A 26561-nucleotide genomic window follows, 5' to 3' on the forward strand; every position below is an offset into this window, starting at 1 on the left:
AGAGCTTCGAGTTTTTCCAATGTAGGTCCAGAATTCGTTAATTGAGCGATCGAGAGAGCATGGCAAATAATTAATTGACCAAGGTAAATTTGGAAAGATCCCAATCGCTTATACGCGGGTGGAAGTTAAATAACGAATCTCTACGGTCCAAAAGAAGAAGTTGATACGTTCAGAGCGATTTACTAACACCCCACGCTTTTTATCTTTTTTAATTCTTTTTTATGCTTTTTGTTGCTTCTCTAAAATTCTTTTTTCTTTTTTTTGTTTCTAACGGACTTTGGATATTGAGCGTGGGTGTGAGGTTAAATCAGAGAGATTTAGGCGGTTTTAATGCTGTCTGTGGCGCTATGTTCTCACACACCGTGCGGGCTCAAAGTGTAATTACGGGGCTCTTTTATGAGTAACTCCCAGGCACGTCATTCAACGTTGATTTATTTTCCTTTTTTTCTCTTTTTTTCATTTTTTCATTTAACCGAGGAACTGTTATATTTTTTTTTTTTTTTGGAAAATGATTAAGTTAAGAATGACTTTTTAAAATCTCGGTTGCGATACTTTGTAATTCTATTCCACCTCTTTCTGTAATCCATTTACAGACAACATGTTCGTTTTTAATTGATAGTTCTTTTTTATATATTGTGTTTTTAGATTATTAGATCATTGGTGTTGTTAAATTATTTTGAATTAATCGTAGAAATTTCGTTCTACTAATCATTTTTCTATTTATATATACATATTAATTTCCACGTGTAGTAATAATTCTTATTAATTTTCTAGTAGCTCTTGTTAAAGCCACTTTATTCTATTAAAATCGCAACATTCGCTATTACCGAAGTATAAAGTTTAATTAACGTTATAAAAGAATTAGCTCGAGATTATAGCTTCGTATTCCCGTATACAATAATAAAATTTACAAAGGTACGAGTTCCAGCAATTCAAACAATTCCACTCCGTTTCCACTCTGAGCCCCCTTTCTCTTCGCTTTATCTTATATTCAAAATAAATATTCCATAAATTCGCGCATCCCGGCACGGGGAATTCCCTGGAACCAGCGGAAAGGCATTAGCCGAGGTATCCTGTTTCGCACTTGACTCACGATTCACGATATCCCTACTCTCACAACCCACGATCTTCCCACGCCTCTCTCTCTTTCTCTCGCGCTCTCTCTTTCTCTCTCTCTTTCCAGTTATAGTACAAATTTTCAAAGGCGTCCCTATCCTACTTTCCTAACGTCCAAATTCCCTGGTAACACTTGGAACGATTGGTATCCCCTATATAAACGGAGCGAATGGCGTTGCTAGCTCCAAGAAAATGAAATTTTCATCTGTTTTTCCCTCCGACTATCTCCTCTTTCTATCTTGGCAGCTTTGTGCGTTTCCGGTTCTTTGTGCGGTCCTATTTCTCTACTCGCCCCCTCCACTTCTCCCTTCGTTTTCCCTCACCGATCCTTTTCATGCTTTTCTAATTACTCCACTGGTTCATCGTATAGAAAATGACGACGAGCAACCGTCGGTCAATTAACTTACAAACAAGAAAAGAGGAAAATCCAGGGACTCTCGAGCGAACGAGGCACAATGCACGCGGAAATCTGAATAGTCATGAACAACCGGCGCGTCGCGCGTCACATAGAGACACGACCAAAGGAGTGGGGATGTTGGGAAGTAGGAAAGGGCTTTTGTCGTGGCCCGTTTCAGCCGTTGGTACGCGCCTTTTCGCGCCTTCCGCCATCAACACGAGGTATCGTTGGTATCGATAAGTTTATCAAGATTGATGCGGGTTATCAAAGTTACCGTAGCTACTCTCTGTCCTACGGGGATCGAGTTGGGGGATTACAAGTTGATTCTGCAAGACAGCGAGAGGGCGGTGCGGTCTAAACGTTTCTGATATCGAGAAGGATGTCGGTTGGGGCTGAGTTTTATGTTACGTTTTGTTAAATGGCAGTTTTACGGACTTTTCTAAAGAGGTTGGGAGAGAACACAGACTTACGATCTATGGGCCTGGTCCCTTGTCGAGAATTTCGAAGGCTTAACGGTGTGACGTGAACTTGTTACAGAGTGAATCCAGCACCATTTATTAGATCAAGTTTCAGTGTGAATGTTTATTATCATGAATTACTTGCATAATAAATTTCGTATGATTTGTTTGATGTTCTTACTAGTGTATTTCCTTTTTATTTGCGATTCTAGAAGGTCTGATTTTAATGGGAATTTTTATTATTGAGAATTTTTTACTTTGTTATGAATAATTCCGCCGTATAAATTTCACGACGAAGACAAAACATTTTAGAGGTAAATTGAGTGTAATTTGTTAGATATTCTCTTCTGTGTTCTTCTTATTGTTACGCTTGATAATGGTGTTTACCTTGATGTGTGCCTTCATTGTTTGGAATTTTTTAGTTTTTGAATAATTCGCATTATAAATTGCCCGATAAAGAAGATATATTTTAAGTATTTTTATGTTTTTAATTTACAGTAATGTGATTAATGTAAATCATTAGTATTGGACATTTTTTATTGTTTACAACAGTTTTATCCTGCTGTGAATAGAGTTGTTAGTATATTTTACGATGAAAGGGAAATACTTCTAAAACAAATTTATTGCTATTTGCTAAATTTCTTCCTGAATACTTTCCTATATTTCATCAAGCTATACAAATATTCGATACAGTTATTTATTGATCAGAAATCTTTTAAACTTTCATATTTTATCGTACAGAAAGTGTGTAAATTTTTCCTATAGATTGCTTTCAATATTTTAACTTCTGACAATATGACATTTTTAGATTTTAATATTGTACAGTGAAATCATTTAAATATTTTACAGTAGAGTTGTTTGAATTTCGATAATATAAAATTCTATTTACATATTCTTTCTACGTTCATGCAAAAGGATTTGAATTACGCGCGCTTCCATTCCCCTTAATCGTTCATGAAACAAAGATTTAAGCGTTTTGTTCGTTGTTTCCTTGTAGCAGACTTGCTGATAGCGAGTTGGACGGTTAAGAAAGGCGCATCTAGAACTTGGACAGCCTGTTATTTATATCGCTATAGTTCAGACCCTGCTTAGTTCGTCTTTTATGGAAGTTTCAATAAAGATTGCAGGAGATGCGAGTTCCCTGGTGTGAAAAGCCAGTTCTACCGTACTCCTTGAGCAGTCACCGGAATGTGTAACAAGATGGAACCCAACTCTGTTGATACTTCCATTATCGAGTACTTCCCTATGCTATGCCGTTCTTTTCCTGGCGCCTTTTTAAACTCACTTTTCAGCGTTTGTGCAATGCTGATCATAGATTAAATTGTTTGCAACAATTTATCTGTTTGTTAATTTAATTACAATATTGCTTATTTGGTCGTTAATTAATTTTTACCATTATTGACGGAATTTATTAATTTGCTTCCTCCGTTTCTCTTCTATTGTCTTTTATGGAAGTTGGATAAATAGAATTGCATAAATTTATATTTAGATTACGTATAAGACTATTATAGAAGTAGTATTAAAGAAAAAAAGTTAGAAATTCTGAATCAGAATGTTTTATACATTGCGCAAACATAATACGTACATAAGTAAAAATTGAAATCTGTGTTATTAGAAATCTAATCTAGGTATCATATTTCCGTTCAAACCGCCTATCACCTTTTATCTAAAATGAAATCTTCCTAAAAGATTTTGAGTCGAAATTTTTAATTCTGCGTATAACAAATAGATAAGAATCATAATCTAAACGGTATCATAATCTCCTAAATCCAATTTAGACTCTATTTCCATACTAATATTATCTTGAATTAACATCTTTTATTCAAGATTGACGGCTTAAAGTAGGAAGATAAGAAGACAAAAAGTAATAAGATTAAAATTCATAATTCCTAATAATTCCGAGTGGAAATTTTCAACTCCATTTGTGATGGAAGATTAAGAACCGATATCTAGACGTAAGTCTAACCTACATGTCATTTTCTCACTACGATCAATCTGCCAAAACCATCTTCCATCCAAGATACGCACACAAAGCAGGACTTAAATGCTGATTTCAATGGACGTTGATAGTCGAGCCAGGGGAAACAATTGTTATATAGCGTGGAACACGTTAAAGGAACGGCCTGGAGGAAATGTAACTGTCAATACGCGGAACTCTCAGCCACTCGCGAAATCTGAGAGCTCTCGACATGCTCGAACGTTGGTCCTTTCACATATCAGAGATTCTGTTGACGTCGACCAACTAGAACTATATAGGGTGTTTCATAACATGTCGGACCCATTTCATCTCTGAACAAAGGACACAAAAACAATGAAAGGCATGTGTCTTGTTTGACCTTGTTCTACTCGTATACCTATTCGTTTTAGTAAAATAATATAAATATAACTATTTATTTGATATAAGCTTATTCGCATTAAATTGAAGTTCGTTGTTAAATTTGTGTTATAGTTTTAGCTTAGCTTTATATTCCGTTGTCTGGCTATATGGAGCTTTTGTAAAGCATAATAATTCCTATTAAATAAATATAAATATACAGGGTGGTTGGTAACTGGTGGTACAAGCCGAAAGGGGGTGATTCTACGCGAAAAAAGAAGTCGAAAATATAGAATAAAAATTTTTCTTTTTTAATTCTTTCATCGAGACAACGATCTACAGTGAGATCCGTTATAACGAGACGCGATAAAGTGCACGCGTACCGAACGAAAATTCAAAGTCGATTTTCTCGGAAACAAAGCCTCAAACGAAAAATTTTTATTCTATATTTTCGACTTCTTTTTTCGCGTAGAATCACTCCCTTTCCGCTTGTACCACCAGTTACCAACCACCCTGTATATATAAATATTTTCCTCAAATTAACTTTCATTTTCTTTAAATATATTCTGATGTTTCACATTCTATATTATTATATCCTAATTGATGCTCGTATCAATATATATTTGATAATACTGTACAGTATGTATATCAAAAGCTTTTCTGTTTTGCAAATATTCCAAATATATTGTATATGTAATTTTGTAGACAAATAATCCAGTGGAACAATAGTAGCTGCAACAGTGTAACGAAGTCGTAAAATCACTGGCGCGCGAAGGCGACCGTATTTGTATGTTGACACAGTTAAATTAGTAGAAATATAAATAGATATGGAGCTGAAATATGAAAAGAAATATTCCATACAAATGGAAACTTCACACAATATATGGAAACAAAAATTTACATTCGCATTACAATCCGCTCGTTCAACTTCTCCTTCAAATTATTAAAATATTAATCATACATTTACAGTTTCTTTTCCTTTTATCTATCTTTTATCAAAAATGTAACACAATTTTAAACATCGACTAATGTCGCTGAGTTACTCGAATTTTTATATTTTAATTTTGCTTTCACCTTAGCAAACAGAAAAGGCTGTTGTATATATGGTAATGTTGTGTCATAATGTGTTTTCGATATTGTAAGAAAATCTTTAGCATAAAATTGAAATAAGAAATAAGCACACCAGTAAGAGTTCTTTCGTATTTTAATCAACCTCTAGAGATACTTTTTAAGTTTCAAAAAATCGGTTGGGTCGTAAAACGACTGAAAAAATGCTGTTAATCTACGTTTTCGTTATACCTTGTTTACTATGATTGTGTCTCAGTTTAACACAATAATAATTACTAGAATGAAAAAATGACTAAAACTTGAGAACGGTCGAGGAAAATCAAACAAACTCCATGTTTGTATAAACTATATCCAGTGTTTATGCTTTTCTTTGTTCACTATCATGCCCGACATGTTTTAAAGCATTCTGTATACATACATATGTATGTAGGCATATTGATCCCACTGAAACTTCTTGCTTTTTTTTCTTTCCATTCTGTTTCCCTTAAGTTTTTCATTTTCTTTTTTTTCTTAACCTTTGTAAAACGAGCGTCTTATTTGACACCTCTGAAAGCTCCATTTTTAGTTATTCTTTCTTCTTTTTTCTTTTACCACGGTTCTTCAGCTGCTTCTTCGTTCTCCAATGTATATGACGCTTCGAGGGTCGTTTCAGTAAATAGAAGAAACTTTTCAGGTACCACTTCATGTTCCCCCAAGTTTCTTCCAAGTATATACGCCTACAACTCGCAAAGAGTTCTGTATTAACAGATTGTCAATGATTTTACAAGATTTATTATTTCTTACCTTGACTGTGATGAATAATATTTTATGGTATTTAATTAGAAAATCTTCCTCAACAATGCTATTGCATGCGTGTATTTTATTTTCAAATATTTCTCAGTACATATTAGTTTTGTAGAATATATTCTTATATATATTTTTATAAATATTGATATTCGCTGCATCGTTTACAATAAATGTTATTTCATTCTTACGTTAAATTCATAATGTATAAATTCATAATTCATAATTCATAAAGTTTTTATCGTTAAATTCAGTTAATAATTATACAGGGTTTTTCGTAATTATCAGAAACATTTTAAAAGCGCCATTTCTCATCTTTCGAACGAGTAAAAGTAACGGGTCGTTATAAAAAATTGTTTTAAAAACAACTATGATATACAGTTTAGTATTCAATGCTTCACTGAAATCCTACGAGAATTGGAGGGTGGGTGGGTTGTTCGTCGCGAAACCAAATATCTGCAACTTTAAAAACTAAAAAAATAAAGAGAAATTGGATATACGTTCGTTGAACAAAAAAAGGATTTTTTCATATTTTCTGCTATTCCGAGCTTGATTGACCTATATATTAAACTAGTACAGCGTCCTGGCTGCGAGTTCACAGGATTGATGTGGACTGAGGTATCTGGAATCAATTTCTAGGTTAGAGGATTAGGATCCACTGGTGTGATTTCAATAAAACTATTCTTTATCGGAGATGCCTAACCTAATTAAATTTCACGAATTTATAATAGCTGATATAAGTTCGAAATATAGGGTTTCAATATTATTAAGTAACATCAAGTATTATCAAGTAAATCGTAAAACAATAAGTTCCGATGGTGTATAATGAAAATAACTAGAGTATGTTTTGGCTAGTATTTATGAAATAGCATAGAATAGAACTATAAATAGTATTTATGAAATTCAAACATAATTGCGACCTTTATTGCATCTTGCAAAAAATTTCGTATAGTGATTATTTAAGAAAAAATTAAAAACATTGTAATATTGAATATTATGTAAACATTGAATATTATGTAAACAAGAATACAAATTTTTCCTTACAAAGGTCTGGTTCGATAGACATTGGTTAGAAAGTTATAGTGTGGCGCTGTAATAAGGGACAGGGAGAAAGAGAGGGGGGAGAGAGAGAGAGAGAAAGAGGACAGGAGAAAAATAGTACGTATTTCTAAGTCTCGTCAAGAAGAAGACTTCCCAGTAGGCAGAGGTTATGTCAGAGGACTCATTTATATGATGAATGAAATAATCAAGAATTTGAAAGAATTCTGGAAGATGTATATTCATCTAGCAATAAGGGTAAGAGTATTACTACACTGTATTTTGTAATTCACCTGCTCGCGTGATATCAATCAGAAGTAGGGTCCTCTTTTACCGTTTACTATTTATATAGAAAGTACATATATGAGACAAATCAATCGTCGACAAGCCTTTTGATTGAAAATGTCAACGTCAATATATATGATGATACGATGATACGATGATTCACAATTTGACAGAAAGAATCAGAAATAACCAGTTTTATCTGATTAAATTTTTTGTTACGAAAGACCATTATTGTGGGTTGGGCTATTCCTTTATACAAATGGCCACTAAAGTAAAACTCGCACGAACAGTCAATTCAGTATTAAAATGTTTTATTGCTCTCATATATAGCTTGCAGATAAACTTTAGTAGTAAGGTTATGAATGGCTTCTCGTAATATTTTAAGTAAACGATAAAATTTTTCATGTTATACAATTTTTATTGATCTAACTAGAGACGATAAAAAAACAGTACAAAATACGAGTAGTAAACATACGAGTGCATTTAAGTAATATAGTATTCTCATAGGTTAAAATTCCTGTAAAGTAAAGGTTTAAAGAAGATTCTTTAAAATTTTTATTTACGTTACCAGTAATAAAGCAAAATAATACAAAATAGAGAAAAATACAGGTAGAAAGTACACGGTAATATTTAGGTGGTATAACATTTTCATAGGTTTAGATTCATTTCAGTCAAAAGATTCAGAGAAGATTCTTCCGTTTCTTTTTTCTGTATTTTTTTGAACGTGCGCGCGAATACGCATTGCCAAAAATAGTACAAAATAATACAAAATAGAAAAAGATACAGGAAGAAAGTGTGCGGTTGTAGTTAAGTAGTACATAATACTTTGTAGGTTATGTTTGCTGTAGGGAAAAGGGTTTCGGAAAACACTCAAAATTATCGACATGAAATGTACAACAATTACATAGATTGGTCTCATCGAAGCATACAAAAGAACAGGGTGCCCAAAAATCCCTCCCCTCGATATTTCTTTTTTACTGTGGCAAGCGACGGTCATTTTTGTTTCGTGAAAACCGCGGGCATGTTTTTTTGTCGCTTTACCGACAGTACCATGAAACGCTCCTCAATCCTGTGTGGTATTAAACATTTTTCGCCATCGTAAAACGAAACTTTCTGTACCAGCTATCGCGCTGTTTTCAGACCTCAAACCTTGGGTTTGACGAACCGCGCTGTTTGCTTTGCTCCTGAAACTTACCTTTTCTTTGACTTTTGAGCCATCCTTCGATTGTCAGCGTGCGCGTTTCCGGCTTACGAAATAATAACGGCTTAACCAAGCATCGAGGAAAAAAGGATTTTAGCAACAAGAAATTTCCACGAATTTCCACGCGATAGGACTTTAACGAAAACTCCATTGATACATATAGAATGTCTCAATATTGATGGTACAAATGAGACGGAGATGCCTCTATAGGAACAAAATAAAAACAATCATACGGAAAGGAAAGAAATCGAGAAAGGCAGGTTTAACTGTACTGCTTAACTCGTTCCATACCACATTATTTTCGCGCGGCGTTTCGTTCAAGTCACGTATGTCAGTTGATGGTGCGCGCCAGATTCGTTTTAGACGCGCTGAAAATTTTAGTGGATTGAATAGAAAATTCAACGCGCATCGAAAACATTTCCTTCTCCTCTTCAACGGTTTTTCATCTAGGATGTACATCATAAAGTATATACAGATCTAGATAAAGGTCTTTTATAGTAAAAAATGACTAAAATTACTCAAGGTGTATTTAATTTCTGGAATAAGTGTCACGTACTTCATAGTCTCCTTACCAGGGAGCACTTTTGACATTTTAAATCTTAATTTCTTTAGATCAATGTATTGTTGAATTACTTCATTTCTTTAGTGTTAAATCATATACTTTAATTGTTTGCTTTATCATATACAGTAGCTGAGGAAAGTATTTAAAAAGTTAGTATAGAAAATTTTTATCTATGTATTATTTGTATTGTATAAAACGTTTTTAGATTTTATTAGCTCTATAATGAGAGAGATTGTCATGACTATATTAGTCATATTTGGAACCAATCTAAAAATAAGTTACAATATACAGGGTGGTTGGTAACTGGTGGTACAAGCGGGAAGGGGGTGATTCTACGCGAAAAAAGAAGTCGAAAATATAGAATAAAAATTTTTCGTTTCCGAGAAAAGGCTTTGTTTCCGAGAAAATCGACTTTGAATTTTCGCTCGGTACGCGTTTGGTACGTTATAACGGATCTCACTGTAGATCGTTATCTCGATGGAAAAATTAAAAAAAAAAATTTTATTCTATATTTTCGACTTCTTTTTTCGCGTAGAATCACCCCCTTTCGGCTTGTATCACCAGTTACCAACCACCCTGTATATACAATAATATACAATATATTTGGAAACATATATTCGGTAAAAAATTAGTATACGGTATAAACAATCATTTTAATCATAATAATATATAGGTAAAAGAAGTGGTATACATATTCGTAAAAAGTGATTACAAGTATTCTAATACTTGTGAACCGCTAATCATCCTTGAACATTTGGATTGCTAATTCTGATAAATACTGATTTGCCTATTCCCAGGTATGTATCTGCCGTAAATCGTGTGAAAGCAAAATAGTAAAGGCAAATTTGCCTTTAACAACCATTAAGCTATTTTTTTGATTATTTGGTTCTGAAAAAATATAACTATGAAATTACAATTTAATATATGTATGTCAATGTAGAATAAGAATGCATGTTATACTATACTGTGGATTCTATGACTGACTTATGCTAGATCCCGACTACTTTCTACTTAATATGTATTTATATCGAATATCATCACTACAGTCTTGCTACTTTCTTATTGATTATTATTCGTGTTAAATAATATGAAGTATAAATTGAATACGTTATTTCATTATTCAATTTGCATTAGTAAATACAGATATAACTAATTAATAATGAAATAACAATGATCCAATAATTACATTTTTCCGAGAAAATATAAGAACTTTCTGCTTATCTCTATAATTAATCATAAGAATATAAGAATCAGTTTCAATGAAACGTGTCAAAAGTCATAAGATAAATTTGTAAATGTAAAAATTATTTCAGTTCAGGGTATCAGTAATTTTAACAATTTTTTTCTCTGTAATTAATCTAAAACTCAGTTTTAATGAAAACTGTCTAATATCATGAGAAAAATGTATAAATGTAACAATTATTTCAGTACAGAGTATCATTAATTTTAGCTATTTCTTCTTTCTGTAATTAACCTAAAAATTAGTTTTAATGAAAACTGCCAAAAGCCAAAGAATTTATAAATGTACTAACTATTTCAATATAAGGCGTCTATCATTTAACTTATATAATATGTTCGTCGTTATTTAAAACCAAAATTTGCTTTAGCAATCTTTTGCATAAATCTGATAAGAGACTTAAGAAGAACCCTAATATATGACATGATGTGTTTGAACCAGGGCAAATTATGAATGATAAGGGAATCGACACGGTCCCCTCGGTGATATTCGACTGTCCGTCATATTTTCGAAAAATAAATCAAGCTGTGCCATACTGCCAACATGGCTGTACATAAATTACCACGAATGGCAGATGTTAATGACAAATGGTGGGGGTGGTGTTTCACGTTTAAACGTTCAATTGGCGTGGCATGTGAAAAACCAGACCGGACAACCGGACTGGAAACGATTATGACCGTAGCGAAAAGGTCGGTGAATAGAAAACATTCGTTTAAAAGCGTGAACAACAATACCATGTGGGGAACTCTCGGAAAATGTTCCCAGTCAGTGAATGAAGATATGTGGCCGAGTTATCTAGTACAGCGTGTTTGAAAACGTTGCGCTGAATTTAATAACTAATTGCATAGGTTAAGTTGGTGTACGAATTTTTGTAACGAAATATTATTTCATCGTACCATAATTATACTACATTTTTATGAAGCGAAAGAAAGATTGATCTTTCATTTTTACGATAAAGTAGTGCTTTAAACAGTGATTTAATATAGAGTTGTGACCATGACTGCTCTTATTTTGACGTTTTAAGGATTTTAACCTAACCTGTTAACTTGTCTCATTCGGATACTTAATTTTTTTGATGTAATAATTTTGTTATTTAAGTCCTCTATATCTTGATGCATCGATTCATTTCTACTGAAGATAATGTTCTACAACATTTATATTTGAAAAAAGTCAAAAGTTAATTTGGTTTGTTGTTTAGTAATTTTTAATTTCAATATCATGGATATGGTCAATAGATGACTGTTTAAGAGGTTAAATAAAATGTAGAATTAAATACTACGTTATTTTCTAATAATAAATGTCTAAACAAAAACTATTTTGTTATAAAAATACAAAAGCAAATCTATTTTAATCAATATCTTTAAAACATCCGGTAGATATCGAAAACGAATTGTCGACGGTAATGACACGCCAGAAACTCGAGAATCCTATTGTAGAGTCGTAGAGGGACAAAGAAACGAAAAGGGACAGAATGATGTTCGTACAGATCGTAATTACAGTGTCAGAGGAAAGCTCAAGGCTCTTTTTACGTCGGCGACAAATCTCACGGAGGAGTTTATGGCTCGTTGTAGATCTTCAATCCGGTTCATTAGAAGTGTCTTGATGTAATGGCGGCACGTTAAGCGGAAAGGGTTCGTCACTTCTTGTGAATTAACACCAGCTTTTCGGATAGGTTAGCTTCGTGACGAAAAGAAATTCCGTTACGTGCTTTTCATTATGGCATCATCTCCTTTTTCTTCTTAAATCTGCTCTTTCTTTTATGATTCAACGTGTGGTTTTTACTCAGTGAAAAAAATTTTCAGCAACTTCTAGGCAATTTGAGGTTATCGATGGATAGGTCGTTCGATTTCGAACGAGTCAGCTGAATTTGAACTCCGATACTGAGTTATTAGGTTAGGTTTGCAGAATTTCCAAGTGGAATTTATTACACGGGTTTAAGTGTGAATTTGTGTAAAATTAATCGAGTCATTGGTGAATTGTAGATGTCAGCTGTCATAGGATATTACGCGACATGATGAGCTAGTGAATTCTAGCAGATTACAGTTAATACCTTTGGTTGCAAAGTGAATATGTTTAACAATATCTAGTATTGTAATCATGTCGACCTTAATTATTCATCGTATATATTGTTATTTACCTCCTCTCTTTTATTCACTGCTATTCATTATTAACAACATACTATTGTGGTATTATTTAGAATATATTATTGAACAATGTAAATTATGTATGTCATGCGATGGACAATTATCGTAAAATAACTCGAAACACAGTAAGTTACAATAGCCGATTATAAATTATCGTAAAGCGATACATATCGATTAATCAATAAATAACGTGAGTGTCAAAAATAAATCATTTATAAGATTTTATACATACTATACAATAATTCTGCATTATTAATTACTATTTAGTATTAATAACATAATGAGTCTAATAAAGTACACTGTACTACTACAAATCTGTTTCTACAATTAGATCTCTACAAATTCTCATAAAATACGAGCAACCACAATTACAGAGTCCATTCAAATATATTATTAGATGAAACAATTTTCTATCTAGATCACGTTAATTATATTCGTAAAAGGATGAATTCGAATAAATGCTCATAGTCTAGTAATTATCTTACACCTAGTAACTTACGATCAATAATATATAAATATATCAAACATAATTTTAGAATTCAGATCACCTAAGCAATTCATCTTAAAACGCAAACACCCATCACCAGCCACTATACCTGGACACAGGCATGAACAGAAAACATAACTTACTTGTGTCGGTTCCAACTCTCGGTGACGCTCTGGAACGTATCGTCTCCAGCTTCTTGCTTACCTCTCAAGAAATTTCCTTCTACGACGTCCCCTCACAGCGTAGTAATGTTATTCTCCCCAGAAAATTTATGCGCATTCATGGTACCAGTCGGTAAAATGTTGCCCCGGGCTATCATCTCTGTAAGCTTTCTGGTTTGCAAAAATTACACGGGCTAATCGCTTCGAAACGCTGAACAGGCAATCTCTGGAAATATACAGTGCCTCGCCAGAATATTTCAATACGTATCGTAGAAAATTTTTGTAGATATATGCACATATTATACGTAACTTTTTAAAAGTTCATTAGCTCTGTGATAAAACACTATTATAATTATATTGCTGTGTGGGTAATTATGCAGTTCAATAATTTTTTCAAATTTGGACTATTTAACTTTATCTTTTTAATCTAATCCACCCAGATCGATCGAAAAATTACCAAAAAGATAAGGTTAGGTTTGGACAAACAACCTTCTAACCAATGGAAATACTTTCATCAATTCAAATAAATTTATATATTCAAATAAATTTATTAAAACCTGGTCTGAATCTTTAATCTTTTCAGATAAATTTTGAGTATTAAATCAATTAAATGGAATGAATTTTTATACTTTTACTTCATTTCTCATGTTCCCCCATTTAATTTATTATTTGAGTGATGAAATAAAGCTTTTAACACTCGACTTACAGACATGTCTTATACGTATCTCTAAGGCACGTGTCAATTTGACACATGAACAATATCATGCATTTCCTTTAAATAAAGCAACTTAGAAACTAACAATTGTACACTATTAATTTATAAATCAAACTATGAGAAATATATTTATATAAAATTTATAATATTCAACGTTATATAACATTACACATATTCCATGCATTTTTACACGTATACTCAATTTTGTCTGTACGTAAACGTTCGGATCGTTCTGTTCTTTTATTAAATCGTATGAATCGAAGAATTTGCATAAATTGATCTGTAGGCATTGTGGTCTAGAAGAAAGTGAGTCCCCATTTCTTGGGCCATAAATAAAAAGCTTTTACTTCATATGCTCCCCGAGCATACAAAATTGCAATAAAAGCAAGTAACTTAGTAATTGAAATTATCAAATCACTTTTTAAAACGCAACGTGTGGCGCAGTCTCACTTACTTGAGAAAACGGGAAGTATCGTTGCTGAATTATTTATGTTTACTTTTAACGTTCACTTTTTTGAAGAATTAACTCTTTTTGCGCGTTTATATTTATTACTGCAGTAATACTTAGATGAGTGAAGCCAATTTACTAGCATTAATGCTTACTTTACGGTAGAGATACGTCTATCACATAGACAGTTTTGAAGAAAATGAATTTCGACATATATTCGTCTCGTTAAATGGATAAAAGTCAGTAAAAAACTGTAAACGGCTCGTGTAATTTTCCTCGAGAAATTCGAAATGCGTCCAAATGATGTGTCCCGTAAACCTAGTGTTAAAAAGCATCGAAGTCAAGTAGTTAAAGCCTATAGTGAGTCACTGTAGATGCGCATGGATGGAATATAGGACATGGCCGGAAAGATGATACAGAGAGGAAGGAAGAGCGGGTGAGATGAGGGTATGGGATTGTATCGATTCTGGATAAAATTTATAGTTGCCTTGATAACATTTACTTATGGGTTTCAAATACAGAATTTCTCGCGGAATCGGGTTCACCTGGTTTAAATGCTGTTCGGTTACATATATATATATCATAACTTCTTATCCGTTGGAAGTATCATTTCTCTGATTTTCATGCTTTGCCTCTCCCGTCCTCTTCTCCTCCCACCTCCACCATGTGGATGAGGAATGTTCTAGGCATCTCTATGCATAATTTATGGCGAATGAAATCTTTCTTTTTTGAAACAGAATATATGCGTATGTGTTGGTGATTTCTTTCGAATTCGATGAAAATCCTATCTAAAAGTCTCTTGCGTAAATAATTCTTCCCATACATTGAAACTATCCCTGATCCTTTTATTCGAAGCTGCTTGCAGGCATATTGAATCATCAATCGTCCCAGTCACGTTTATTTGACGGGCAACGAGATACACTATCTGCCAAGAGTTTAAGGTTAGGTTTGTTTTGTTTTAATATTAGGTTCATGGACACTTCGATTGCGTCAAATTGACGCGTATCCGTAGAAATAGGTATAACATGTAGAGAACTTCAAAACTATAAATGTTTTTATAACTACAAATATTATTATAACTAAAAGCTTTGAAGAGAATAAATTTTCGATATATATTTGTCTCGTTAAATGGATAAAAATCAGTACAAATCGTAGAAGAAAAATGTAAACGGCTCGTGTAATTTTCCTCATGAAATTCGAAATACGTCAAAATGAAGCGTCGCGTGAACCTAGTTTTAAAGATAGGAGCTTTTAAAAGGAATTAGTGTTCCTTTGAAATTGTAGGTTTATTTCATAGTAGCATATTTGATGTTTTTTTAGTGATTGTTAGTGATTTATATATCATATATGAATTAGTTTTATTAATGATGATGATTTTGCAACGTTGCGAGCGTTTTATATGGCTTTTATATGCATGTACTTAAAAAGTAAAGGTAGAAGAGGATGGAATAAATTGAAATGCGGAAAGCAATTTAATACGAATTGAACTTTTCATCACGATGATCATAAAGCAGAATAAATTCGCATAAAATATGATTAAATTAAGTTATTGCAAATACGAAAAATTAAAATTAATTTCTTTTCATATTAAACGAATTTATCCGTGGAAAAAATGACTTCCGGGTCAATAGTGAAATCAGAGGATTCAAAACTGCTACAATCGGCCAAACTTTTTTCCAATACTGTACCCACCCTCCATTCCCTGTAATCGCACAAAGAAGCTCGACACAGAAACAAAGCAGACCGAAGCATAAAACAAAAGGCGATTTCCAACAAGGAATAGCGGCACATTGCAAAAAGCGGCAATAACTCTCTCATAAATTTCCTCTGCAAATTTCCCGCGTATTACGAACAGACCAAATGCGCGAGAATCATCCTTCGAGCAGAAGAAACAAAATCAGCTACCAAACGATCCGTTCTAACTCCTCAAAAAAGGAGAAACGTAGAATTCCAATGAAAACATTATCGAGTTTTCCAATCCAAAAATTCTTCGATAAAAAAATAATTCGCAAAAGACACAAGGAAAATGTTCCGAGAGATCTTCTTGCCGAGCTCATTTGCATGAAACGCAGCTAATTGCTGAATAACATCGACCATACGCCTCGCCGTTCCATTCAGTCCATGAAAACTAGTCTGCAGGTTACTCGATCTGCTCCTCGAATTTTAATATTTTCTAGCAAGGAACTTGCCTCGAAAATTACTGGCATACGTAAGGAAGTGGCCTGCTAGGGCCTCTTACGATTTCCTCGCGAATTAGCTAGTGGATCGGTAGGGGGGATGGGAAGTACCATCGACGTCACTAGGGCGGCGTTAATCGGCAAACTGGAACCCGTGGAACATAGTTGAATAATAACATTTGCGTAATGTTTGCGTGGTGTGTGTGCTGAGGCAGCCGAATAGTACATACCAGTTTAGGAAATTGAGAGAGAACAGGTGAAGAGAGGGGAAGGAGAGCCTGCATTCTGCAGCAGTAATCATACGAAACCATGAAACCTGAACCAACTTCTCTAAGCTGTGTAGCAATAGCAATGATAATGGATACCCGATACCCCTCCATTTCTGTGTTGGCTGCTATATACGCAAAATCTGGATCATCCTTCGAACACTTGACGACAACTATGTACATACATACCTTTTGAGTTTCTGACTTGCCGTCCGGTATATGAGTGCCCCTACTGAACGTGGCAACTGTTATGATAATGCTGCCGTTGTTGCGTGACAAGATGAGCAGATTTTATTAGCAAAAGCTTAAACGTGATTAGAACGGAAAATAAGGAGATTTTCCATTGATGAGAATAAAGAAAGAGAAAAAGGATGAATATATTGAGTGGAATAGAAGTTTGTGGTTTTGAATAGTACCTTTTTTAGGTTAGGTTGTTTTGTAGAAATATTTTGCCTTGAAAATCGGTAAAAATTATTTATTTGGAATTTGGGATTAAAAATTGAAATTTATATATGAATAGACTGCGGACCTTTACACAATTTCATATTTTTATTAACATAACTAAGGAAGTGGAACCTGCATAAGGATTTATTTTATCCATTGAAGATTATAACAACTATTTTACTTTGAATATTTTTTACATCTTTGCATATTACGTGTGTTTTGTACATCTTTCTACTTTGAAATTTTCTATAAATATATAAAAGTCTGCAGTCTAGTTATAAATAACAATATAGTTAGAACATGAACATGAAACATGAATATGAACACAAACATGAAGTATTTGATGTAAAAATTGTCTTTCCTTATTACAAATGTTTTTTTATATTAATTTAAAATTATTCTGATTTAATATAACTTATGCTATTTAAAATTCTGAACAATATCATTTTTATCCACATTGTTTCGACCAATTACAATTAAAGTTCATTATCTTAACCTTAAACTTTACCATCTTTAGTTCAGCCACTTATGTGGCTTGTTTTAACGGTGCAGCTAAATCATCCTTAAACGACGAGTTTCCACGTAAATGGATAGAGGTCATGAATGGTCTGTGTTGCTTGACCTGCTCACCGAACTCGCGGCACCATTTAAAATCGCTTGTTTATAACGACCACTTCCGGTTTTAATGGACAAACTTCCGCAGTCGGATAGTTAGAAACGGGAAAAATGGCACGAGTCAACGTACCATCGCCGTAAGTCATCGATGCCTATTGTTGGTAGTACGTTCATATCCCCTATAAAATATTACTCTTAACATAAAATTAAAACATTCATGTAAAGAATTTGTTAAGACTATACTTCTTAAGAATTTAACAGAATTTAAGAAATATAATTCTTATTAATAATCATTTTATTATTATGTTACAAAACAAAATAACTAAAATTCACAGAAAAAGTTTCTCTCACGAAATATTATTCCGAATCTTACAATTAGAATATTCGCCTAACCAATGTTTTAAAATGAAACGAAGTACATAATTCAAATTTACAGAACAAATTGTGTATACAATCAAAAAGCGAAAATAATAACTTCGAAGCATGCATTAAACTTCAAGTCATCACCTTCAACTTTAAACCTTCATGAAAGTTTGTAATCCAACTTCAAAGCTGGCTTAACCTATCCTATTTACATTCAAACCCTTCTAACTTTCTTTTTACCACTTTTTCTCATTTAAATGAAATTCCAAAGTAAATCTTGTCATCAAAGACTAGATCACTTCTTCATGACAACTCAATCACGTCTATCTATTCATTTATCTGATTTCAACCACGAGATTAAAACACGAATTCGATGAATTTCGAGACAAAACACACGCGTGCACTCGTCAATTTATGAGCGAAACGGGGAACGTTCTAACAAAAATTCAACCGAGAACATTTTGTGAATTTTCATGAAAGACACGGTTCGTTTCCGTGACGATTTATAAGCGATACATATATGAAAATGGAGGTCAACCCCGCGCCATATTTGATCTGGAAACGTTACGAATCGTGCGAGAATCGCGTTTTATGTCGGTTTTGTTGTTTTCGAAAGGACGTGGCTACATCGTTCGTTATCGAGACGCGTAAATTCACCGAAAAATATTCAGAGCAAAACGCTCTCAAGAAGTCTACTTGAAACTAATGAAACTACTGGATACGCCCCTTTTGTAACGCTAATTTGTTTAATAAATTGATAATAAGTCCACTTTTCATTGTTCCATAATCGGATAAATTGCGCGGAACGGGAGAACTGAGGTTGAAAATTTACATTCCTATGGGGGGATACATTTTACATGCAGAAAAGTATGCTCCTATTTGTCAGGCTTATATTATACTTGTTAACTAAGTTAACTAAGTAACTTGTTTGTTAAGATAATTAAAATACTTGTTCTCAACGTTTAATTTTTTAATTACATTGAACAAAATAAATGTGATTTTTAAGGTTAATATAACATAGCAAAATAAAAACATACTACATACATAGTATAATGAGAATGTTTTATATGACTTCGATTTTTAATGTTGATTTTTCAAATTGATAGAAAAAACATAAAATTGGAGATATGTAGTATCTCTTCAAAATACATTAAATAATTATACATATGTATATGTAGTTGATTGTAGAAATGTAGAAATGTTATACAATTAGTTGAGCTCAGTTCAGAATTCTTTCTTCCTTTGTAGCATAATTAAAACAAGTTTTCTACAACACATAACTTAGAAAATGTTATTTTTCAATAACACAACGTAGCCACATAACACGGAAATTGCATCAATAACTATTCACACGTGTCACTTTTGTAGCCAGACAATGAGATTCAAGATGCTTTTAGACATGTCCAGCTGTGGGTGTGGCTACATCATTCAATGTCGCCACCTAATGTTTTAATTTATAACCTCACTCCGCTCTGGTTCCTACCATTACCATAAGTTAATAAATAAAACTTGAAGTTGTCCTTTTGAATTTGAATCGTTAAATATATTTTGAACTCCTTTTTTATACTTACATCAGTAGAATACAAATTCCAATTATTTAAATTTAAATAAACCAATATGAATTTTTAAACAAAGAATATTTGAATTCGTGTTTGGAAAATATTGACATGATGAAGACGTACGCAACGAAGCAACATGAATACTTACATAATTAACCATAGAACGTGCATATGAGTGAACGTAGCGACAAAAGGTAACCATAAACGTGCCAATAAATGTTTCGATATTGTAGGATCATAAATCGCGACCGAAACGTTTGTATGATAGTTGCGGAAAGTTTATGCTAATGAGACCGCCGGCTTGTTAACAATTCCATTTAAATTCCAGAGATGGCCTGGTGTGCGCCTGTGTATATGCATACGTGTGCATGTGGGCAACGATTTCATTAAACCGCCTCGAATTCGACGCGGACCTTTAATTTTATTTTCGCGCCATTGTGACGTGCCAAAAACGAGGAAGATAGAGATAGAGAAAATAAATATCTACTCTCAAAGGGACAGGCGGGGAAAACTAGCGAGTAGAACCGCTACGAAACGTAATCGTTCGTTTTCGTCGTCTAAAATGCAATTCCACTGGATCTTAATACGGACGCCCATATATACATAAAGTATACAGGGTGTTGCGCAATTCATGGTACAAACCGGATTAAGGAAACTGTATGGCTCAAAATAAGACAAAAATGAAGAATAATAAAATTGCGTTGGAGGTTTCGTTTTCGAGGAAATCGAGTTTGAAAATTTGTGAGATATACGTGAATTTAACCAATTCTAATTTGGACAGCAATGGACAATTGCCAGAACGTTACTCTACATGTGAAAGTAGGTTGGAAATGAAGAATAAAATTTTGCTGTTTATAGCCTGATTCGGGGGAAATAGAATTTGAATATAAGCAAATTTTCAAACTTGATCGTCTCAAAGACGAAAGCCTTAAACACAATAATTTTGTTTTTCTTAATTTTCATTTTATTTTAAGCAATGGAATCTCGCTGACCGCTTTTGTACCATGAATTACGGACCACCATGTGCATACACACATCTTCTCTTCACTTTCCTTCTTCATTTTCTCTTTTCTGCGACTATTTACTGTGGCTCCCTCGACGAATTTCATGTTCTTCGTCCGTGTGTCCTCCCATTTCTCTCCTAATTCTTTTTCCGGCTTTTCTAGCTTGAGAAAAACCGGAGATTCCATTAACCACGGATAAGCAAATTCCGGACAATTCGGTTTCTGGCCGAAATAAATTCGTTCGTTGGAGAAGACTGTAAAAAAAAAAAAAAAAAAAAGAAGGAAAGACGATGGCAAAGGAACGAAATAAAGGAAGATACTAAAAACAGATAGAAAGTGTGGCCTCTCTCTGCGCCTGTTTTTTTTTCGCCTAACGAGATCCATCGGTAAAATTTCGTCCGACAGAAATTACGATATAACTTTTCGTCCAACTTCTTTCTCTTCTCTTTCCTTTGTTCCTCTTTTTCATCTTTCATTCGGTTTTTTTCTTTATCTGTGCCCAATATAGGTGATCAACTACGATAGTCCTAGGGGAGGCGTATCGGTGATCACCGAGAAGGGAGAAGTTACAACGTCGTATCTTTTGGTGCAGCGTGCCCAGCGTGCAGATAGCGGCCAGTATACCTGCCATCCCAGTAACGCTAATACAAAGACAATCCTCGTGCACGTACTTAATGGTATGTACATACATTTACAGAAGAAGTTGGAAGTTCCGCGGTTTTTCGGGTTCTTCGTTAAAGTTGCTCGTTTCTCTCTACTTTTCGGTTTTGTGGTGCTTTAAAGAAATGACATTTCACGTGGAATTCTTGGCTTTGCGACTGTGTCTAGAAGAAAATGTAATTTGATTTATAATTAAAAAGTAGAAAGGGAGGATACTGAGGAACGTCGCAAAATAGCTTTGTTGGGAAAATTAAGTTTTAATATCTTAGGCCACTAGAGGGGCAGCGATATTCAAAGACTTTGACTGTATTGTTTGTCAAATGAAATTTATACCCCACTACAGAATTAGCATTTCTTGTTTTTAACCAGTTCACCGAATCTTTAACGCTATCTTATGGAAACATTTTGAACATTATAGTCATTGTGATTTGATATTTCTGCAGTTCTACTTCTCATCAGCAAAATGTATTATGAAATGGAAAATCACTAAAAATGAACATTCCTCTTTTTCCCCTCTTACTTTTCCATTCAGAAGGGAAGAAATTAATCAACCATCCGGCTTAATTGCTTTCCATGCTTAATAAACGAATAATTCAAAAGTAATAATTATTTTAACGCGCATGTTTAATGGCTTGGAAAAAGTTTGGAATCTGTACCGTTCAAGTTTTCCTTTTTGTTTTCCTTTGACATTGAAATAGCTTGAATTTTGATTCTACGTTCAAAAAAGAGATATCGACGGTATATTTGCAGTTCAGTGGCTTGCTTAATCTATTTGCAACGGATGACATACTGGTACGTGTCGGAGCTTTATTAATATTTTAACGACAATAAATAACATACCGGTATTCATAAATTCTAGTTGTTTGCTTATATTTCTATCAGTTATTATGGCAGCGTCAATTATAAGAAGAATGAATATTCATTGGGTTCATGTTGGGACTTAAAACAGACAAAGGCTGTAAATAAAGTAACTGGTAAACATTCGTTTTTATAGATTATGTTATTTTCTTTTACAAAAATTACTTCACCAAAGATCATCTGAAAATCGATGTATACTGTATACGGATAACAATATTCCTTTTTATACAATATGTTACAGCAATAAAAATTCATCGTTCCATTTGACCCTTCCAGGAGTTTCTTTTTTAACTCGTAAGAAAAATGATCCTTTATCGAAAACATCTTTTTCGATGATTTTGTGATGACGATATAACGTATGTACTATAAATTATAAAGCCAATTTTACCAGATGCAAATATATTTATCTCTTAGTTATTAAATAACTTACAAAACTACAGTGTTCTGTATACAGGCATTAATCATAATATTTATCTCTTTGATACTTCTTTTCCTCGTAACTTCTTTTCCTGTATACATTTTTGTGTCATTAAAAAAGTTATAAAATTTCAGAGTTTTGTTTTGGATGGCTCATCCTATGTGGTAGTTATTGTGTTAATCAAGCGTTTAGAGGCCAAAGTTTTACACGAGATTGATACTGTTGTGATTTAGTTACGCTAAAATTAGAGGGATAATTAGTATAAAGAAGAGAGAAGAAATGAATGGCTTGACGTTTGACGGTAATTAACTAGCTGAATTATAGTAATTGTCTGTATTCTTCGGAAAGTGGCTTTTGATGTTTCAGTTGTTGTTCATTTGTTACGCATGAATGTACATTGTACATAGGTTTCTGTTCTTTGTAGGTACACGATGAACGAAATACGTTGTATATTTATTCGAAACAATCGGAGAATTACGTTTTGTGGAAACTGTAAAATGGCCGAGGTACCTGAAACCAACACAATTAACGTTTTAATTGTATAATGTGTCGAAACTTTTAGAACCATGAAGTTTCCAGTATAAAATGGCTCTCCACAAGTTGAAATTGAAATTGCAAATGTTCTAGATATCAAGTATCTGAAATTCATTATAAATTAACATTTAATTTGTATAATATGCAGAAACGTTTAAAACATTTCATATATCCGGTGAGATCACAAAGCTGTTTAAATGGATGCTTCTCTAATTGAAACATAATTAAAGTAAATGCGAGATCGGAAATAATTTCATGATTGTGATTTCACAAATTTCTTACGTTTGCTTTTATGAACAGCTTATTAATGTATAAGCTCTTCGTATCTGATTGATTTATTATCAGAACCCTGCTGTATATAATTGAACGTAACATTATTAGTTAATTCTCCAAGTCCCAAGTTACAAATTACGAATGATAATTAATTGTTTTGCAGAACAGTAACAAGCTTGGTAATACAACAGACAGAGTTGCACGAAACAATTTTATAAAGTATAAGCCACGTAAAAAGCTTTTTAACAGAAACTTATAATCTTAGAAGTTGTCACTGGCCAATTAACTGTGTATTATTAGTTCATTAATTATCCTGCAAGAAGATTATTTTATATGCTTGACTAAGTATAATAACTCATTTATTAACTATCTTCATGTTATCAGTGAGGTTGCGTGATGCAACATTCACGACGATTAGTACATGCGAATACAGTTAAGGATTTGAAATCAATAAGGATTGCACGTACTTATGTGCTACACTAATGGCAACCATTTGCTGGAAGCAAGGTGCTATTCCAGGTTAAGCATCGATCGGTTAAAAGGTTACGGGGAAGAAGCGAAGTACAATGCATTTTTCACAGAATTTTTCATTAATTCCTACTTCTTCAATTTCTACGAGAATGTTTGAATCAAGCGCTTTATCCAAAGCTACATTTACACCAAAATCTAATCCTTGGTCAAGAACCTAGCTGTAATGGACGACGTCCATCTTGTGGTCAATCAAAGGTCACCAACGGTCATTTTCTCAAAACCATTCCCGCCATCTACCTAACCACCGTGAACGCTCCTGAAGACTTCTGCTCGTCCGACTAATTCCGTGAACAGCGTCCAACTCAAATCACTTTGTGCAAAATAATCTATTACTCGGCTGGCTTCCCTTCGGCAATACTTTCACACGGCACAATCCTCCATGATGAAATTGGAACTTTGAAAAAGTTTCCACATTTGGTGCAGCATTTCTTACAGCGTTCTTTACGGGAGGATCCAATCTTCCAACGAAGCAGGAATTTTAACAAAAAAAAAAAAAAAAAAGAAAAAGAAGCGCAGAAATATGCATAAAGAAATTACAAGAATAGAAAGAATTGAAGAAGAGTAATAAATAAAAAAGGTAGTAGCAGTAGTGTGCAATTGGGTTGGCAACTAAGTGATTGCAAATTTTGCCATTAGGTGGTATGGACAAAATCCGCAATCACTTAGTTGCCAATCTAATAGATAGTGCTGAATTGCAGAACAGAATTTCAACAATAAAAAGTACGATGAAACGAGAAATAAAAATGGCAGAATAAAGACACCATGGAAAGAACATTCAAGAAAAATTGTAGCAGTTAAAGGTATATACATCAGTAATAAAAGCAATACATACATATTGGGGACTGAATGAAAACTGGGGTTATGTTTGCCACGCAACATGGATTGCTGTACAAGTTTTGGTTTCTTATCGTTTTAGGATTCAGTCAATTTGTTCGTGGAAACACCTCGTCGTGTAAACTTTGCCACTTGTCGATTTTACGATCGTGTCATATCGTAAAAACTACTATGATATGATCGAAACTCTTCAAACAATACATATATTGCGATCAGAGTACACATGTATGGTATTTGACGCTTGAAGAAAAGGTGAATTTTGCTGAACAAATAATTCTGCGAGCCATTTGAAGTTGAGCACGAGGATAGAAAATGAAATTCGAGTATTACGAATTAACCTTCAACTTACCTAATACAGTGAAACTTGGGGGATATTTCATATCTCAAGAAACGAAGAAAATTTCTCCAAGTATGGCTGGCCCCTTAATTGAGCCGTCTAGGACGAGAGAGGGTCAAGTCAAAAGAGTCGGAAAATCGAGTTAGCTCGACGCTGCTGTTCCACTGAAATTGAATAGCAAGCTTTAAGTATGAATTTCACAAGATGAGATGAAATTGATTTACTTGCCATTCTAGACTGCTTGATCATTTTAAGTCGTATGACCAAGAATAGAAGGGACAATTGAAGGTGAAGAGACACAGCAGCAGGTTCTTAAACCTGCCATTGAAAAACAGTGGTTCTTTTTGCTCATTCCTTCTCTTTCCCTTCATTTTTCATGATGAGGAGAAACAAGTATAAAAATGAGCTATACTTTCGGACAATGCAATTTCGCCCCGAAGACTCTCCTCCTATGACCATAAAAACAACGGAGTTATTTAGATGCTTCCACTTTATATAATATAATATAATGTCGAGGAAACGCTACTAAGTTTACCATCTAAAACGTCCCTCCTTACCTCCTCGCCTTTTCATTAACCCACAATGTACGATGATTTGAAAATCTTCTAGAAACGTAACATTTGTTTTGCAAAGTGATAGAATACACAGTACAATTGAACGGAGGATTGTACTACATGCGAAGATAAATTAAAAATATATGAAAAATTGTCAGATACACGCTGACTTGTCTGATTTTTTAGAAACGCATAATCAGATAGGTTATTCTACATGCAAAAATAAGTGGGAAGGTTTTCAAGAAAATAGAATTTGAAAATTTTATAAGTACGCGTCAACTTGACCGATTTCTTATTAAATGAAAGTGGACGATGGTAAAGTGGGTATTTTACATGCGAAAATGTAGAATAAAATTGTTTCATTTAAAGCCAGCATTTTGCAAAAGATCGCATTTGAAATTTCCTGGGGTACATTAATTAGTCAAATCCGATTCTCATGAAAATGAACAAATTTTATCACTACATTTTTTAATATATTGTTGAATGTAAAACAACCTTTTACCATATCTCGTATAATAATGTGATATTTTATTAATTATTACAATTACCTAGAAGTTTGCGTATTGTAGTTATTTGGCGAATTAAAATGCAGAATAATATACATACAGAAGAATTTTGGCAGTTTTTAAAATGTATTATTCAAAATGTGTTATTAATGTATATTATATCCATTTTTATGTTTTCCACCAACTCTTCTACATTTGCATAAATTAGTTCAAA

General features: G+C 33.5%; 1 protein-coding gene across 6 annotated transcripts in view; it reads left to right on the plus strand.

The window, feature by feature from the left end:
* Positions 1–26561, plus strand: part of LOC126867497 (lachesin-like) — a 61857-nt gene that overhangs the window by 27078 nt on the left and 8218 nt on the right. For 3 of the 6 annotated variants that reach the window (XR_007690325.1, XM_050622027.1, XM_050621995.1), the window contains exon 5: positions 21351–21519. Coding sequence is in view for 3 of the 6 variants with exons in the window: in XM_050622027.1 (XP_050477984.1) it covers positions 21351–21519 (169 nt within the window). In the remaining 3 variants the exon portion in view is untranslated. Of the gene's footprint in view, positions 1–21350; positions 21520–22912; positions 24627–26561 lie in introns of those variants that run through there. The other 3 variants (XR_007690329.1, XR_007690328.1, XM_050622011.1) reach the window with 3 other exon arrangements.

Source organism: Bombus huntii, chromosome 1 (genome assembly GCF_024542735.1).
Source record: "Bombus huntii isolate Logan2020A chromosome 1, iyBomHunt1.1, whole genome shotgun sequence".
Taxonomy (NCBI): Eukaryota; Metazoa; Arthropoda; class Insecta; order Hymenoptera; family Apidae; genus Bombus; species Bombus huntii.